The sequence below is a fragment of the Ischnura elegans genome, chromosome 5 (assembly GCF_921293095.1).
Source record: "Ischnura elegans chromosome 5, ioIscEleg1.1, whole genome shotgun sequence".
In the NCBI taxonomy this organism is placed as follows: Eukaryota; Metazoa; Arthropoda; class Insecta; order Odonata; family Coenagrionidae; genus Ischnura; species Ischnura elegans.
This window is the reverse complement of record NC_060250.1, coordinates 56223343-56243658: the sequence shown is the minus strand read 5'-3', so window position 1 is coordinate 56243658 and position 20316 is coordinate 56223343. Positions and strand designations below refer to the sequence as shown.

Below are 20316 nucleotides of genomic sequence, written 5' to 3'. Positions count from 1 at the left end.
GTAAATCACCTCAACACTCCAAGAATTAAAAGCAATTCTCAACATTAAAAAAAATCACTCCCCCGGACTGAAAACATTAAACTTATAAACTCTGGCATTATAACCCGAACCAAATAGCAAGGCACAGAACCACTAACTCTGCACTCCTTCCCAACCATATTCCTTCCCCTTAAAATATAAACTTCCTGCCATACTGTGACTATAGAGCAAAATTATAGCTGAAATAAAAAAATTGGAAATACACTGGAAACAGCCTAAACGGCTGGGCCTAGTGTAGTCAACGAACCAGATATTCCGGCGAGGCGAGGTGATAGCTTCTAGGGGGAGAAAGGATTCTCTGGTTTTCCACCGGGTAATTGGTTGCATGTCTCTCGACGTTTCGAAGCACAACTTGTTCTTCATCGTAATGGGATCCTCTGACTGTTTCAGAAGTTCAGAATTCAATTCAGAAGATCCTCTGAAGATGAAGAGCAAGTCGTTATTCGAAACGTCGAGAGGCATACCGCCAATTTACCCGGTGGAGAAGCCGTGAATCATTTCTGCAACTGATACCCCGGGATAATGTAAGATCTTACATTACTTTCACAAGGGTTTTCCGGATAAATAGCAAACATTGCGTTTTTGTGACCACCGTGGGATGACTGGCGTCATAATCTTCTATTGGAGTGCATCGCATATTTCTCAGATCAATGCATTCGTAGACGGCACGAGCGATGCCCGGTGGTCCATCCCTCCGAATATCCGGGGGGGTTCGTGGATGTGTCCCCTCCGGTCGTTAAACGGAGGGCGGTAGTTAGTTGGTCGCACGTGTTTTGAGAGGCGAGGGCTCGCCCTTGTAACCTTAATCTGCCGACGCCACACACAAGACGGACGGGACACTCCATCTTCTTCCGACTCCCTCCCGAACTCTCCCTCCACGGCGAAATTATCCCACTGCGCTAAGAATTTTAACCGTTCGTCTCCCTCCCCGTGAAATTCCAACTCCCCACCGTCAGTTGTGGTTTCCACATTGGCTCTTTCCCTTTTGCGAGAATTTGGCTTATTATTTTATGTTCACAAAAACCTCGCTCTGCACCTGGAGTATAGCAAAAATTATTTCAGGAACAGGAAATATTGTTTCGAAAGTTGATTTAGCGTATTTAGCTAATATCTGTGAACATTGTTTATGTCCATGTAAAAATTTAAAAAAACAATATAAATTTTCTATCCAATTTTAATTTCTTAGTCGATAAAGGATTCAGTGCCATCATAATGGTTGTGGGTGTATGTGCCGAAACCTTACATGGTGAAGAAATTCAATTTATTGTTTAAATTTCATAGCTGATTTTTTAATTTAACATAAATCAAGTGTTAGTCTTTCAATACAGAATAAAAGCCAAGTTTTTAAACGTAATTTGGGAAAAAAAATTCGCTGTGGAAAGGTGCAAATGTGTGAGAACTGTGTCAAGAACTTTTACAATGAATCTCAAAGTTTTCCTCAAATAATACTGCACATATGTCGCATATATCCCGAGCTAATTTATACATCTTGCGCCGGCAAGTATCTTATTTTCAATGAAATCGCAAATGTCTTTAAGGAAAATAATACTTTTTCAAGCAAATAATTTTAAAAACTAATAAAGAGCTGTTACAGTTTCCTTAAAATGTTAATTTCATTCACCATTTCCATGCTTCAATCTTACCTACAACTTGAACAACCATAGCTTGCCCCCCGCCCCTAGTTTTGATCCTGGGCACGCCCTTTATAGTAACATACTCAGAAATGTCTGTTTGGGAATTATATGGCTGTAATAGAATTCTTTGTCAATTCTTTTGTCCACAGTCACTTGATTCTTCTTGGATAGATATACATTCAATTGTGCCTTCATTGATCCTTACAGGAGTCCCAATTCTTAACATATATACCCCATTCACTTCGACATAAATAATTTCTCACACATGCATCCTGATGACATTCTCAATTTCAATCCTCTCGTTGCGTTTATGGACACACTTAGAATGGAAAGCCTCATATTTGTAGCTTCAAAAGGTCAACCAAACCGCATGGCCATGTAAATTTCCTAATGACCTTCAATCCGTGATTCTCATTGAGTTTACCCAACCCATTCACTTTCGCTGAGAATCTTTCACAGACACATTGATTGAAAAGAAATTATGTAACCTCGAGTCAAAACACAAAGAAATATAAAATGATAGATTAAGCAAAATAATAGGTATTACTTATTTTTAATTTTATTGATTTCCTATTGATTATTATATCGATTATTTGGGAAATTTTTAAGCCGTATTGAATGGAACGAAACACTTTAACGTGTTGTCATGTTTTCGTTCGCCGCTCCTAAAGTAGCTGTATTCTTTGGCTTTTTTGTGACTTCCTTCCACTCCTTCCCATCTCCTCGGTGTTCTGTTCTGCGCTTCTCCGAGTACCGGCACGCACCACGAAGCATTCGAAGGAAACGAGCGCGTATAATTTCGGAGACGGGAGTTCTGGGCGCCAAGCAGGGATTGAAACGGCTGAAGTAGGCGCGGAGATTCGTTCTGACGAAACAACGAGCCATAAAACAGCAGGAGGAAGACGGAGAGTGAGTAGGCGAGGATGAATTAGGTCGCAAGTACCTACTCGGGATGATGCTCTGGGAGACATTTACTGAAATAGGGTAGTTTCTTTCATCAAAGAAAACGAAAGGCATTAATTGCGATTCGTTGCCCACCATTGTAATTAATTTGTAATTAATAATGCCCACCATAAAAATTATTTAACCTCATTTGAAAAATGCCAGATTGGCGGCCATGCGATGCCACTCCACGTGACGTCACAGGGACCTAGTTTCTGTACGATTAGATAGGAGTTTTACATCGTCTGAGATTACCAATTCATGCATGAGGCACAGAGCTCAGGGAAACATCTTTTAATAATCGCCTATTAAAATTGCCTACGGTCGGAAAGCTTACTTCGTTTGACAGGGTATTAATAATCCTTATTTAAGCCTGCGTCGTGTAAGCGCGATCATAGCCTTGCACCAAGGTGGCCTCACACAGTGGCAGCCGGAACCAGAATGACGTCATACGGGCTTTTCCCAGCATTCATACTTAGCCGTCGCGTTTTCGCGCGCTTGAAAATTTTCACTTGTCATTTAATCGCGAAAAATAGATGTCGTCATTTGAAAATCTAAAAGCGTGAAATACGTACTCCAGAAGTAATAATCTTTCGATTTAGGCAATAAAAAAATAGGAAACCACCCTATTCAATGCCTTTCCAGTTTTGTTAACCGTTTCAAATTAATAGAAGAGACTCTTTGTTTTCTGTTAAAGATACAAGCATTAAATTTTTCGTGAAAACAGCAACTGTGTCCATCTTGCGAATGCAAATTTCCCTAATTATGGATATTCGGCGAGTTGAGCGAGCACAGTGAAAAATTGCACGCATTACACTTTGAAATGAAAAACATTGTAAACTTTCAATACCAATAGATTCCATCGCAAGGCCATGTCACCAATATTGTAAGTTGTCGCGTTGATGCCAGATTTTTTTTCGAAATGAAACCGAAAAGATCCATTACTTTTATTTTTGCCTTAAAAACCAGATAAAAAAGTAACGATATACATTTCGGACCATTTTATTCTATCAAAAAATGGAAAGCAATAAAAGTGAAAATAATTAATATATATTATTTTAATTTAGCAGTCATTTTATATTTTTTGTGTTAAGACTCGAGGGTACATCATTTCTTTGGAGACACTTATCATAAGGGGTCGAATAATATAGCATTATTTATCTAATATACACTTTAATTAAGAATTGTTTGAGAACAAGAAAAATAATTAAGACGCATAATCAGTTTTATTTTAGAGCGAATGACAATTTGGCGAATACAGTTTCTCCAAGCGCTATGTGGCCCAGGCATAGGGACTGGGCAGTGGCCACCTCACTCTGAATGTCTGAATGAGTGAAATTCTCATGCCTGTGAGTTAGTGTGGCTTGAGCTCCTACCTAACTTAAACCATCGATGGGGTTGAATCAATGAATGCGTGAGTGAGAAAATTTTTCGAGTCACCGCTGTGGGTGTTATTAACTTTGTGTGGCATCGACGTGACTAACCTTAATGATGAATAGGACTGAGGAAATTTTGTGACGTCATTTGATGCTCTAGCAACGATAAAATTTGGTAGATATTTCTTCTGTGCTAATAAATATGGGTATTCATTTTTTCCGAGAAGAATTAAAGACTTAAATAAATGCTTGGTCGATCTTAAGGCACGCAGTTAAACCTCTCACGGTGAGCGCCTAATTGTTTTTGCATTCTCGTTCTGGTTGACAACTGCTGCCTTAACTCAGGGTCACTACACCTTCGCAATTTTTACGACACGCCAAATCAAAATTCCAAAGTTTTGAAAAATGTATTTTGTAATAAAACACTAGGACTATTTTAAATATTTTTACCCAGTACCTTACATAAAAATATTATCATAGATCATAGTAAAAATAATGAAAAAAAATATTTTCAGTGAAAGACATACGATTTAAACTTTAAGATATACTTTCACTATAATAAAAATTTAAGTTGATTGGTTTAAAGCACAAACATAACCTGATTGGAGGGTAAAAAAATAGCATCGTCAAAATTATGAGAGTTTAGTGATCACGTGACTGGCTAGGTTAAGTAATCTAGGGTCAATTCCTCCCGCCGCACACCGGCTTGCGGGGTAGTATGTAGATGAAATTATGTCACGGTTTTCACATTCCCATCTTGAGTTTATTTGCCTGTTGAACCATTTTTCTTCCTGAGATATTCGTCGTGGATTTGGATGCTTGAAGGAAGAGGGCAGGGGTTGCAGTTGAAATGTTAGCGAAGGGAGAGGATGTGCCCTCTCATGACCCCAGGGCAGTGGCGGAAACATATGGGGGGCGCAGGAGGCCAAATCCCCCCCTTATGGGGCAGCCTGCATTTCTGAGCATTGCAGAACCATAATTGTAACTTTTTTATACCATAAGATAGCAATGTCTTGTATATGCGTATAATCAGTTCAAATAAAACTATCTAAAATTTTGCATTAATATTTTGCGCCTCCCCCTTTCTTTTTTTCTGTATCCTTTACTGCCCGAGGGCACAATGATGAGGCCAGCCATTTGGTGCTCATGTTCCCAATAACGCGAGTCGAAGGGTCTATATACTTGGTGCCGCGGTGAAAGTAAGGTGAACGGAAAGGGTACAAAAGTTTGCAGTCCGTAAGAAAGATAGTACATTCATTTTATACTAACCAATGGCCTGGCTATAAAAGTTTTGGGCTAGCTTTAATTTCTTCTTTTCTATATTTTATGGGGCACTCCATCCGAGGCTAAGGTTGATTGGCAGCATTTCGTAAACTATCCAAACCAATGCAGCTATCCAAAATATGCTAAGAAAGGTCAAGTTCCGAATCTTATTTTTTTACTGTTTTGTGTGAAACTCTGTTGCTTTAAACTTCTCTCAACTAACTTATCGTTCAAAATGAAAGTATTCACATCAAATTTCCTACGAATTTCATCTCTCAGGCTTCTTTTCCATGAACCGTTTGGCCTTTGGCGCAATTGGAAAATAGGTGTTTTTTGAATTTTTTTATTTTTGACAATTCAATCCCATACATTTTTTGCTCTGACCACTTTTTTTCTACTTCCGTCACTTTTTAGAATAGCAAAATTAAAAATTCGCCAAATTACTTTAAAAATAAATAAAATGAGCAAATTTAAAAAGCGACTCAATGCGTTTAGTTCATTAAATGCCTTAAATTTAGTTTCGCCTCATGTATGCCTTCTTAAAGCACAGTGGCTAAGAAGTCTGAGGTGGACGGGGATATAGTGGCCCATTGTTCTATAAATATTCCAAAAATAGCCGTAATTTCTATTGTAGTCCACTTTTATATCAACCAATTTATACTCCTGTCATAAATTTTCAGGAGGAATGTCATGTCTCTGAGAACTAACCCCCCTCTTCACCCATACACACACCCGTATATATATGTTATCAACTAAATGAGACGACATGATGCTGAACTTTAAAAGAGTAATTCCTAATGCATTATTTTAAAACCTTGAAAAAGTCTTTTTAAAAGGCATCTTATAAAATTTTGATCCATAAATTATTTGAAATACATAATTTCAAAATCATTTTTCCAATATTCTTTTACTGCTTGGGTACCCTCGATGACAATATAAATCTGTATAATAATTACTACTTTATTCTGTCTCGGATTTTATTTGGAACAAAAGAAGAAATCAAAAATTCCTACAAAGTTTGGGTGCGATTCCCGACGTGGGATCTTGCCATGCTGCCGGAAAGAACACCGTCGGTACTGCATTAGCATAATATGTGTAAAAAAATTATAAATTTTTTCATCGATATTCAAATTAATTATGGCAATTCATTCGGCAAGCATTCATTTGCTTGAGGACAAAATCCGTACCTACTAAGCAGACTATATGAATTACAACACATCTCTAAATATTAAATTGATCCTTTTCCTCTTCTGTCACGGCGATAGAATGCATCTGGCTCCTCATATCATCTTCTCTTTACTTCTCCAGCCCTTTTGGGAAATTTTATTCTTGGCGTTGTTGAATTTTGAAGCGTTGTTATTTGGGATGTTTGTTCATTTTTTGTCGGTCAAGCTGTAAGAGAGTTTAAAATCTCCAAGATGTACCTCTTTGATGTACATGGGAGGAGACTTGTGTATGTGTTGATCAGGAAGTTGTAAGTCTCACTCAGTTTAGCTTACGAGAGGTGATTTGGATCATGAATTAGATTCCAGATGTCGGGAAAGAAGCGCACGTCTGCGATCTCTTTAAACAAGATCACGATTGAGGAATTCAGGTCGATTGATTTGAAATTGGGCATTGGTTTTCCCACGCGTCCGAGCTTCATGCTGCCATAAATACGTTGAAAGAGAACTTGGTCTCAGGTTAGACATCGAACTATGCGTGACTCCTCAGATTTTTGCCAAATACTGAGTGGGTAAGTACGTCAGTGGTGTTACTATTTTGAAATTGAAAAAAGAATGCGGAATGGGGGGTAAATTATTTCCAAATGTGTAATCCAGATGCAAATCGATAAGTTTCTGTTCTTTCACGATTCATTTCGAACATAAATTTTTATAGTTGATCTTTTCCCATTATCTAATTTTTGGCATGTTGGCATGAGGTGTATCTTACGGCTATTTCGAGAAGAAATTAACCATCAAATTAAGTGGAGGGCATTTGTTATGTTTCAATTTATAACAATTTGCCATGAAAGGTTGATTATAACCTTGTTGCCTATCGTTATTTCAATTTTGGTTGCATATTTACGAAAATTTTACGAAAAAAAACATACTGGCCGACAGATATGTAGGGCATGAAAAATTGCTACATCACAGAAAAAGCATATTGCTTGAGGTTCTAGCCTAAGCAACCAGAAATTGTTCATTGATCACTTGAGACATAAACGTATAGTCCATAGCGATCACTTGCGAGGTCAGGGCCGGATGATCTCATAGACGTCCTTACCTCTTGATTTCGAGACCATAGGGTGAATGCCTATGGCCTCGAGATCAAGAGGGGCCAAAAAAAACATTTTAAAATTTTCAAAAAAACATTCAAATTGTTTGCAAATTTAAAATTACACTATTATGAAAACAGTGAACACTAAAATACTGAACCGAAAGTAAAGGAGAAATTAAACGCATATTTCTAATAAGCAAGCATAAAAAGTTTTGCTGAAGGGCCTCTTTTCATCTAAATTTGGCCTGTGCGAGGTCAATGATGCTCGTCGTAACGTTATTGACCTGAAAAGTGATCTGAAATGCTGGCACGTTAACGTCATCGAAGTTCGTCTTGACAGAGATTTTTCTATATCCATCCGCGGCTGCGCTCTGAGCAGGGCCGTAGCCAGGACGATGTGTTGGAGGGGGGTCAAGACTGGGGGGCCAGGGGTTCTGGAACCCTCCTCTAGGGAAAATGTGAGCGTTTTTACCGTTAGAAAACACATTTTATGCTATTTTGGCACCTAAAATTACACAATCGATGGGTCATCGGGATGCTGTTTTGCTAAAAAAAATATTGGTTGAGTAGAATAAATTTGTTTTATAGGTTACTTTTTTCTTCAAAAAAATGAATGGTTTGGGTCTGAACCAGTAGCGGATACAGAAAACACTCAAGGGGGGGGCGCAAAAGATATTTTGATCTACCTATACTTTTATCGTAATGAAAAATAAACAAGTTACATGCTACGTTTAAGAAAATTTTATTTAAACTGATTTTACACACATACAAGACAATGCCATTTTATGACATAAAAATTTACAATTGTGGTTCTGCAATTTTCGGCAATGAAGGCGGCCCCGAATGAGGGGGGCGCGCGCCCCCTGGGCCCCCCATATGTATCCGCCACTGGGGTGAACGTGTTTCCCGGGCTACGTCGCTGGCTTAGAGCGTACGGTCCATGGCCCCATGGTCTTCCGTCGTGTGTTTCGGCATAGTTACACGGATAGGAGGAGAGTCTGCAGGCAGAGGAGGCGGTTGCATTAGGCCGTGAAGACGCGTGCCTGGATGGACAGAACGGTGGGAGGAAGTGGATTCCGAGCGAGACCATCCCGCCAACGCTCACCCCACGATCCCGGACGGAACTCAGGCGCAGCAAGCACGGCGACCAGATGGCTTGCTTGTTTGCGCACAATGGTCCATGCACATACCAAGACGATCTGCCTTCAGGAATCAACGGAAAAGTTAGTTTTTCGAAAAAAAAAAAAAATAATATTTATTCGTTTACAGCAAGGGTCTTCAATCCGCGGCCGGCCGGCTAATGTCTTACGGCCCCTAGAGGCTAAAAAAAATATTGTATTACGAACCAAAAATTGACACACTCGGCAAAAATTAAGTAAAAATTTATAAAATTATAAATAAAACTATGTCTAAAATCGCATTGTTTTATTGAACTTTTTAGCCAATAAAGATCACTGCACTTTGAAATTATATGTTTTTTTTAATTTTATTAATGTGGTCATCGCCCTCCGGACGATGTGAAATCGATTTTTGGCCCTTTCATTACAAAAAGGTTGAAGACCCCTGGTCCAGGGGCGCAGCTAGGAATTATGGCTGGGGGGGGGGGTTTAGGTGCAATTAATACCGGTGTGTGTGGGGGTATGGCATACCCATCAGGATAAGCGGTATGTGCGAGATTAATAAATTGCGGAATTTTAAGATAAATGGTTCAAAATGGTGAGTTTTACGGCTTTCTGAGGGATATTTTATTAATCTTTACACTATTCTATTAGTGATATCAATCCAATGCAGTAAAATGGATTAAACTTAAAAATTTCTCCCACTTCTGGGGGGGGTTTTAACCCCCAAAACTCCCCCCTCGCTGTGCCACTGCCCTGGTCTACATTAATTTTGTCGCCTTCAAAATAGCCCCAATTATATATTCATTAGTTTAGATGCTCATAACCATTTCTTTCACTTCTTCCACGTTTACATCAATCGTTCATGTACTGGGATGCTCGTCATCTTTAACGTCTTCACGGCCCTCTCGGAAAAAATTATACCACTCGTAGGTAAATTCTATTTTTGCTCATAGCAGACTCACCAAAGACCTTTGTAAACATTTCACACACTTTTTTTACACTTTATTTGCCGATCATTCTTTGCTTTTCTTTTCCTGTTTATTTGACCCATGATTCATGTGGTTAAACGACCATTATATCAGTCCCAGCATTTTAGAGCATTAGCAAGTCGGGGAATTCTAATAATCTGTGAGAATATCGTGGAATTATATTTGTGAATGAAATAGATTTAGATTTCAGATTTTCTCAGATTTATAAAAAATATGAAGATAATTTTTTCCGTGTGAATTAAACATAAATTCTGCATTTAATTTTATGGAGCCTGTTTTGAAGTATCTTCCAGGGATTCTGCCTCCCCACTTTTAACTACCAATCGCCTATACTGTTCACATGGCCCTGGTATTTTACCCATTCATGAATGTTGGAAAGAGGTCTCTTGCAAAAATTAAAAAAAAAATGTTTTCCTAACTCATGCTGAAGACATTGACGGAGCGCTACACTTTAGCATGCGTCTCATCCCGCGACTAGGCTCTCGGAAGAATCGGCGTAATTAATGGAATTTCGCAAGCGGGAAGTCGTGCTTGGGCACCCACCCTGAAAAACTGAAATGGCACTGGTCCCATGACTTCGTAACCGCGGTCGCCCAGTGTCACGAGAGGGCCCCCAGACTGCAAGACAGCGAAAAAGGAGAACTCCGCCCCACTTATCCGTCTCTTCTCCGCACAGCATCCCTCTTCAATACGTTGCTCGCATCTCGGAACCATTTCATTTCGCCGTAGGAAACTCTCTCCCTCTCCAATTTTTCGCAGCAGCAATTTTAAGCAGTCGTCAAGATGTGTTTGTCGTGGTGAAGAAATATCGGAATTTTCAAATGGAAACAGATGCAATGCCGACGAGTTTATAGAAGAGAATTTCGACGGGTGCTAAGGAAACCGCTTATAAGGAACACTTTTCTTAGAACTGAATACGCATGCGAAGATTTTTAGTTTTTTTAGCATAGTCTACCAATCAATAGGACCAGTTAATTTCTTTAATATTGCACTCCCTATTATTTATTTAATGTGGGATTTTTTTCTAGGTTTGTGTCGTGAAAGCTGAGAGAGCTTAATATACTTTTTGAGAAGGCAGAGAGAGGTTAATATATTTTTTAAGCTACTTTTATTTCCAGATGTAGTTATTTTTCACATATAAATTTTAAATTGTGTGTTATAGAGAACTTATTTCTTTTACTCTCAATAATTCTTCTTTATTATGCTTCAATGCCCATGTCTTTAAATGTATGAATGCTTCGGATAAATTTGGCATCCCCTCATCTGTTCTGATGTCCCCTAATCATTTTTGTGGAACTGTCTCTTCAGCGTAGTATCCCTGTACCTCTTCTCTCTCATGATATTCCCTCTACCATTTTATTAGTATATGAATTCCTGCTCTGCTCGGCATTTATTTTCTGCCCATCTCAATCGTTCACTTTTGGTGGGTGCTGCAATAACTGGGTCAGAATATAGTTTTTGTAATTTTCGATTGGTCCTACTTGTTCTTTTCCACTGAAGGGTCTCATTTTTTTGGCCAATTTTCCAATATAATTTATTTATTTCCAGTCTACAGTCCAGGTCCTGTGCATTTATTCTGATAATTATTAGTGGTCACAAACTCAAGATAGCGAAGATATTAGCGATCCTCGTTACCATGGTATCTTCCTATGAGTCCTAAGGATTTAGATTAATTGAGGCGCTAGGATCATGGGCGTACCCAGAAAGGGGCAGGCAGGAAAGGGCAGCTGCCCCCCTTATGCGCAAAAATCGCAAAAGTCTTAAAGGAAAATCAGGACTGGATTGAAACTAAAGTTTGCAACAAATTTTCTTTAAACCCACGAAAAATCATATTAGTCTTTGACATGCTTCAAAAATATTTTTTTCGAGCGAATAATTTTAAAAACTAATAAAACACTGTTATAGTTTTATTAAATGTTGATTTCATTCATCTTTTCCATGCTTAAACTGTTACAACTTCAACGGACCATGGCTGCCCCCCCCCCCCCCCCTTAGTCTTTACCCTGGGTACTCCCTTGCCTAGGAAATTCCATTCATGAGGCCCTTTTACATCTTATTTTTTGAGTTTGTAAATTACATGAGAGATAATAAAGTATGTACATCATCACTGTGATGTATATCTCAATACGTAAAATGAATTATGTTGTGATTGGTGCTAACCTTTATAAAAAATAAATAATAGTGTTCACTGTTTTTAGAATAGTATAAATTATTTTTGCCAAAATTTGCATGCAGGGCCCTCTTGATCTTGAGAGACCGTAGGCTGAAGCCAGGTTAGCTTATGGGAAAATCCGACCCTGTCTATGGGTAGCCAATGCTAACTGAAACTAATCCTTTGCGACGAAAGAACTGAAATAAAGGCGCACCTAGATCTTGAATCCGTACAATCAACACCACAATTTAATAAATATTAAGCTTAGGTTTTTATGATAGAGTTTTACTATTAGGAAGCTAGCTCTTCCGAATTCATCGCGATACATGATGTAGATACGTGTATCGAAATCTCAATTACCCCTGAAAACAGCTCGATGAAGCATTTACCTCAGGACTTTCAACAAATAGTTAACAATAGACAATCACACACATACATTTCCTAGATAGGGTCAACCTATCCAGGAGGGGCTCGAACTCGCGACCGTCGGTGTGGCCGCGGTTCATTGTGCTATTTTCGCGGGCAATTGAGATAGATAAATAAATAATTATGTATTTTCACTCCATCCGCATTTTTCTTCGCGGTTCTTAGGGTGCGGTTCCCCCGTTCCAATTTAGATGAGAACTTAGTCGTGGAATAGGCGATGGCGGGCATGTAGAAATCGCAGCAGAGCAAATGACACTCATATGTCGCGCGACCGTCGCGAATATGCAGTGCGTGACATCCAACCGTTTGTCGGGGAGAGCGGACCCTCGACCAGCTCAGTGAGGGCGTCACAGCTGCCGCGCCACCGTGTACCGCTTCGCTAATATGTCATCCTTTCTCTTTGAAGCGAAAAGAGACTGCTGTGATATGCTTTCGTGACATGCATATTTGCGAGATTAATCCGAGGAAGTCTCACCTGACGTACGTGACTTCAACTTAGGATAAGGGATTTTCTGTTTTCTATTAGAATCCAAGTAAGCAGCGCAATACGTGGTGAGTATCCCAATTATCTCTGTGCCTGTACTAAAAATAGAGAAATATCACGGTCTCGAATCGTCTAATATTTTTTGTAGACTGCAGTAAAGTTTGTGGCACTTACACAAATGGAGGTAAGGTGTATTGCGTTTCCTGTAAACCAGTGAAGATACAATTTTGGCATTCAGTAAGGAAAATTAGTTATTATTTTGCTTACCTCGAATTAAATTTGATAAAATGTACATTCCTATTTTTACTCAGTTCCTAGCTATACTTCAGTGTCACTTTTAGTATTTGCGAAAAAAATTGTATTTCACGATGCATAATCTCGTTTTCACCAGTGATACCATGATTGTAATCTACGCAAAAAGAAAGTCATAAATAACAATGAGTGTCAGTAATTTTGAGTAATTCGGATTGCCTACCTGAAATATATGGCAAGTTAATTGTTGACCTTGGAAAGGCCTAAGGACAGGTGGACGGGAATAAGGGTAATTGACCGCCCCGAATGAATTACGTGGGCCTGGTCATTAAGGATGCAATAGATTAGGAAATGCGTTTATACAAGAAGGTTAGTAGATAGGAAAGCGGAATGGAGAGCTACGAGCCAATCTTGGAATTGTTGACTTATGATGATGATGAGGCCTAAGCTCCCTAGACTTACTAAGTTATGCAAAGAGCAGCCAAAAATGCAAAAGAGAAAAAAATTATCAGAGATCAAAAATACTACGGCCTTTAGAACCGGTATACAAAAGAGGCCGCCGTTCTACAGTGCACAATAATTAATTGAGCTGCCTCAAATTCATCATTTGTGCCAATGGTTCGGCGATAGTGATTACATCGCGTGGGATACTTGGATCGGAGGTTAAAAATTCTAATTGATTGTTTGTTAAAAAGGGATTTATTTGAACTGAGAAATTTTTCCTGGACTTTGTAATTTACTGTGACTAACGGTACATAATGGCCCTCCTGGGTCAAAAGCAATTAACTCGACTGTAATGATTGAAAATCCGCCGGTTTTGGGATTTTTTGACGAATCGTAGAGAGCAATACCTTACAGTTCGAGTACAAGGATAAAAATAGACTAGAATATGACGGAGTGGTGTACTTGGCTACACTCAAGGTAGTCGGCGATAACTCTCTGCCACTGCCGGGATTTACACTCGGACTTAAGGGGTGGTAGGTCCAGAGACTACTCTCAATCTACTCAAACCCATACCCGAAACCCACGGTGCTGAAGAGATGGATGAAGAAATAAGCGAAGGAGGGGATGGATGAAAGCCAGGAGCGTATTCAGCAACAAATTTGGGAAAGTCACGACCTGGGTCCAGATTGTATGGAATAGCCCTCTGGGGGGGAGGGGCGTTCTACCGTGTAATTTAAAAAAAAATAATCTTCCAATGTTTCCGGCATTTTGGAGCCTAAAGTTTCATATTTATTCTTATCAACGGATGAAATTGAACATTTTTAGACATTTAAGGATACGCATACTACTGGACTAAGGAAAAGCGACATTTTTGATCAAATTTGAGGGGAGTCACTGGCGAATCCAGGATAGGGACAAGGGGGGGCTAAGTAGGGTGTAATCTCCCAGTAGTAGTGGGGGTCCGAACAAAATTACCATTCTATCTAGTGTAAATTGGATACCCAAGGGGGGTTATAGCCCCTTGGCCCCCCCATAGATCCGCGACTGCGGAGGGTAATGGGCCTGGTGACTCCCCTCTAAATTCGCCACTGATGAGAGCAGAGTTCGTGGATAAAGTTAAGTATAAGAAACCTATTTCAAAGAAAAGAGTAATGAGGACAGGGCACATCATTCGTTTAATGCACCATATAAGTCTCAGTTAACAGCAGATAACCTATTTTGATACCGGTGATTAACCTCGAATGTTTCTCTTCACGCTATTCCAGACCACCTTCACCAGACGGAGCACCACCTGGTTAGCCAGCTGCCACACCAGCAGCAACATCAACAACAACAATATGGCGAGGTGAACCAGTTGGGAGGCGTGTTCGTAAACGGTCGTCCCTTACCCACTGGGGTGCGCATGCGCATCGTGGAGCTGGCTCAGCTTGGCGTTCGACCCTGTGACATCTCCCGACAGCTTCGCGTCTCTCACGGATGTGTCTCCAAGATACTCGCCAGGTTTCAGGTGAGGAAATTTCTGTTTTCTCTCATCCATATTTAGCTACTTTTTCTATTACTTTCTTATCAAATGATGCATCATTGAGCAAGGGTATGTTACTATTACTAACAATAACTTATCACTCGCACATAAATATCAGAAATATTTTCAAAATATCATATCATATTCCGAATACTTTCGTTATTTTGAAGTTGAATTTATGCACAACATATCAAGGTTTGATTTTAGAAGTGAGGATTTTATTGTAGAATATTTGATAAGGAGCATTTAATGGCATCACAATGCAATGAATTTATAACAACATTCGGGAAATAAAGAATAGTACGCATGATATTTCTGGTGGCTATAATCTCATCCTCCCTTCTTCTTCCCCTCATGGACTCAATAGGAGACGGGCTCTGTTCTACCTGGAGCGATTGGAGGAAGCAAGCCAAGGGTCACCACGCCCAGGGTCGTGGCCAGGATCCGCGAACTCAAGCGGCGAGACCCTGGCATCTTCGCGTGGGAGATCCGTGATCGCCTGCTGGCAGACGGAGTTTGCGACAAGTTCAACGTTCCCTCGGTCTCCTCTATTTCGCGGATCCTGAGGAACAAGCTCGGGTCAGGCGGTGTGCCCAGCTCAACAGCCGGCCCTGCCATGTCTCCACAGACCCCTTCTTCTCCCGTCTGCTCCACAGCGGCGGCCCTCGCGGCTGCCACTTCGCCGTACCACCATCACCACCACCATCTACACCACGATCCGTCCACGCCCCACCCGCCCCTGCTGTCGCTAGCCAAGCATCACAACCAGTTCTGCGGCGTGACTACCCTGGTATCCCCTCCGCAGCCTCATGGAACCCTGGGACACCACCATTGCGTATCCATGGCAGCCTCCAAAGAGTCCCCTACCGTGCCCTCGCCCTCCTCCTCGTACCCTTCCCCTCCAGATCCCCTGCTCCCTTCTCCCTCCAACAACCCACCATCACCTTCTTCAGCCAAGTCCTCACCTGGTTCCTCTAACCTCTCAGCTTCCTCCTCGCCACCTTTCCCGCCACCACACTCCACGGTTTCTTCCTCGCACCTCCACCAGTCCTCGCAGGCCTCCAAGTTCTTCTTCCACCGCCAGGGCCCCGGTCAGAACCACCTCTCAGCTCCCGGAGAGGGCACCCCGAGTCCTCCAGGGCCAGGCTATCCATCTCCTCCACCCCCACACTTCCAGCCGCATACCGTCGCGGCTCCGGCTGGGCCATCCCCACCCGGCTTCCACCACAATCCGTACACGCCTCTGTACAACGCACTCTACCCGGTGTACAGGGGAGCCTGCGCCAAGATGGCGGCGGCCGCAGCAGCCGCGGCGGCGTTGGCCTCGTCTTCTTCACCCGGGTCCGCGGCGCCTCCCTGCTCCGTCGCCCCCGGTATACCAGTGAGCGGAGGCGGAGCTGGCAGTACTGGAGGATCGTCGCCTCGTAGTTTCGCTTGGCCCAGTTCGCACTCGGTCACGGACATCCTTAACGGTCAGCAACAGCAGCAACAGTTGGCTCACCATCAGCAAGCTCAGCAGCACCAATCTCAACATCAGTCCCTCCAGCACCACCAGCAGATCCTGCTCCAGGGTGCCGTCAATGTGAACGCGGCCCACCACAGCGTCGCCGGCCAGCCCGCCGTGAACTCGGCGCCAGGTGTGATGGCAGCCCATGGTGCTCCCCACGACCACAATTACAACTACTACGTTTCTTATCTGCAGAGCTGCAACTCAGCTGTGGCTGCTGCAGCCGCGGCTTCTTCATTGGCCTCGCTTTGAGATAGATCCGTACAACGGTTGTAGCATCAGTTGGCGATGGAGTCTGGACGTGTTTATGCAAGGTGCTACGCTCCTGCGTTCAAAACGTTGGTATTTGTATTACGAGCTGGTGATTAACATTTGGACTCGAGGACACAAGAAGTGTAAAAATATATTCGGTATTGAGTGTGTATCTAGGGACTGAATGAACGTTTTGTGCTATATGGTGTAAAATTTCCTACAAGTGCGTGGTGAGAGTCAATATTACTTGGATATCGGCGGGACGACGCACAGGTCCACTTAGAGAGACCCAACTTTGTTAAATCCTTTGGATGATCGTGTACCTTTTCACGTGCTCGCGTGCTAAGTTCATGGTTCATCATCCGGGTTAATTCTCCATTTCTAACGAAGCTCTCCATCTCCGGTGAAAGACTTTCACATAGCAGTCGGAGATAAATCCTTACATTCTTGGTTATTAGGAAAAGCAATGCTTGAAAATTTCGGCGGAGGTGGAAAGACTAATCGAAGTGGAAACCCTTTCTGAATTTACCCAATAATGAAACTTGGGAAAACACTAGAGGTTTTTAATCAGGTGGTGCTTTAACGTCCTGGTGATTTATTTATCACTGCAGCCCACACGGAAGGATGAAAGCAGTTCTATAGATCATGTTTCTGTAACATTTTATGGCTTGGTTAGCTTCTGCATTTGCACTTGAATGGTGGGTTCTGCACCTGCATTGGGAGCCGTGAGCATTTACATCTTTTCGTGTATTCCAATCACTGCTGTTAAATATTTCCACCATGTGATGCTAACTTAGGGCAGCCTAGGGTTAGCCATCAATTGCAAAATGATAGTCTAATATGTCACTTCTTGTTCAGAGGTTACTCTCTCTAGTGCATTGCAAACATTGAAAATTAGCCTTCGTGGTCGTGTCATATTTATGCGAGGTGTGTGGTTAGTGAATTACGCTGGGAAAATCTCACCAATTCAAGTGCCTTTTCCTTCAACTCGTCGTAGTTCCCCATGGATAGTGCCTTGCCGTCATATTTTTGAACTTTTATGCTGATTATCATATTTTTCGTATAAATTGATCTGAAACCACAATTCGGAGGTATTTTATTTCCCTTAAATGGAATAAGAATTCGTGAAATAAATCGGTTGGTAGTTATTTTAACTGACAACAGTGTTATATGTACTAACTAACAACACGATAGAAATAATTGTCAATAAAGGACATTTCTCAATGAGAAATGACTTTAAAAGAATGTGGCATTTTGACTCAAATGCATGATAATAGAATTCATTGGAAGTCATCATCGCGTGAAAAAGTCATTTAATTACCCGAATTCCCTAAATTAAGGAAATTCATTAATAAATGTGTTTTTAAATGATTAATGTTCGGTAGAAGTTATTAGTTCTGACTCTACTACACATATTGGTGCATGACGTCACGAGTACCATTTCGAAACATTCTATTTATTTGTCATTTTAATAGATCACTGTAATTTGTGATGTATATGATTGTAATTATTCGTTGAATGGTATTCTTAAAACTTTTGTATGTTTCCTGATGTATGTGTTGATTCATAGTGTGCTAGCTTTAGGTGTTAAAAGTGTGTTCATTTATTAACACCGTGAGGTGCAATAAGTTCTTTTTGTATTATTTATGCCCTGGGACCACAAATTAATGTTTGAGTGCCTCGTTGATATTAAAGTGATAGAATTTACACATCCTGGAACTGAATGACATAATCGTGGTAATACATTTTTCTGAGCTTCCCAGTTCGAACTTAGTCCAGTAATAATAAGTGGTCGTATGAATTCATCATCATCAAGTGATAACTTTCTTTGTCCATGTTGTTTTTTTTTAACTATGTCAATGACGTGTTTAATGGACTTTGTGTTTCTTTCCACGGCTTTTAAGAATTCTTAGATGGTCCTGTATGATGTAAAAACCGTTAAACACGGTTTCCAAATGTTTTCACTTCATATAATCAAATATTTCTGCTTGCTAACTTTATCTGAAATAAAAAAATACACGACACAGTCATCTTGTGAAATTTTTCTTGAGTCCTGAAATACATATCATATATCGTTCGTGAAGAAGCTGAGCTCTTCATAGCTCTAACACGGCACTCAACTTACTCTATTAAATAAAAAGATAGTTAAAACAAATGTATTATCAAAATGAACTAACGCCGGGATACCTATGGTTTTTGTGAACTTGATAATTGGGTCTGGATTTGAGCCGTTCTTAAGGGGGAAATATAATTACTCATCGAAGGGGCGGTCTGGCCAGCGATCGCCGAGGGCCGACGGGCCCCCAAAACGCTGGCATCTGTCGTGAAACGCGCGTGAAAGGTGTAATAAAAATGACTCAGATTACTTGAACCATAGTATTTTTCGTTATTATAATATTCAAAGCTTTAATTACTTGCTTTATTTACAACATAATCAGAGTAAAAGATCAGACAATAAATGAATAAATGAACCTTTCTCGTTACATTTTTGGTAATTAATTATGTTTAAATTATTCTTATGATTCCTAAATATAATTTCACGAGACCCTTTCGTAATTTTCAGTGGCGCCATCCAGGGGCGCAGCTAGAAATATAGGCTAGGGGAGGTTTTAGGCATAGAGTTATTAAAGGACTATATACTCTAAGGTGTCAGAAGAAAAAAAACCTGATGCATTTTGAAAGGGTTATTCAAAAAAGTTAATTAGAGTTTTTTTTAGATTTCAGAGAAGTTTCAGGGAACAAATTCGCCAAATGCATAATATGTATTTAGCGAATCATAATAAATTATTGAATGTTACAAGCTGTGAAATTTCCAATCTTCACAGTATATTTTCTTCCGCAATTGTTGTTTTTTTATTAACTTACCTCTAGTTTTTAAGAGCCAGAATAGCAGGATTGTGTAAAAATCTATTTCCTAGTATTCAATTTCCTAAAATTTTCCGGAAGAGAACCCCGAATACCCCGATAAGGGGAGCCCCACAAATGAACACCAGCCGAGTGCTCCGTATTACTCCAGACCGCCCCTGACTCATTGCAACGCTCAGTGAGTTCGCTGTACCTATTCACGATGGGAAACCACGCATATATCACCATTTTTCAATTTCATTATGTGGGGGGGGGGCTGTGAATAGGTTTTAAGGCCGTTTTACACGGGGCACGTACTTGCACGATCTGACGTGTGTACGAGGGCGCAGTCAAAATTGCGTACACATGCGAGAATGCGTGGACGTGAGATGGCAAAATAGCCTCTTTCCTAATTTCGTTCATGCATTCGCGCAATTCCACGCCATTTTAGGAATTAGTGCAGTTCTAACCTGCGCAATTCCGTGCCCCATGTAAAACGGCCTTTAAAGTTGGTTTCTCATGTTATCAAAAGCGACTGTGGATTATGGTGTTGAACTGGTAGATGATGTCATTTGGGATACTTCAGTCCTCATAAATATCATTTTGAAGGACTTAAAGATGGGGAAGACGGATTGGTTTGGATCAAGAAAGGCAAATACAGACATAAATAAAGAAAGTTATTACAATTCAGTAGTGTCCATCACCATAGTTCATCGGCTCGCCCAGACCCCTCAAAAAAATTGACGGCCACAAAAGCAGTTGGCACCTGAAAAATCTTTAATTGCATATCTTTAAATTACTTCTTGCAGC

General features: G+C 40.7%; 1 protein-coding gene across 1 annotated transcript in view; it reads left to right on the top strand.

The window, feature by feature from the left end:
* LOC124158905 (paired box pox-meso protein) overlaps positions 1–18692 on the top strand; it is a 113414-nt gene extending 94722 nt beyond the window's left edge. Inside the window, exons 2-3 of the mRNA XM_046534317.1 lie at positions 14647–14888; positions 15271–18692. Coding sequence (XP_046390273.1) covers positions 14647–14888; positions 15271–16662 — 1634 coding nt within the window. The 3' untranslated portion in view covers positions 16663–18692. The remainder of the gene's footprint in view (positions 1–14646; positions 14889–15270) is intronic.
* Positions 18693–20316: the final 1624 nt, after the last annotated feature.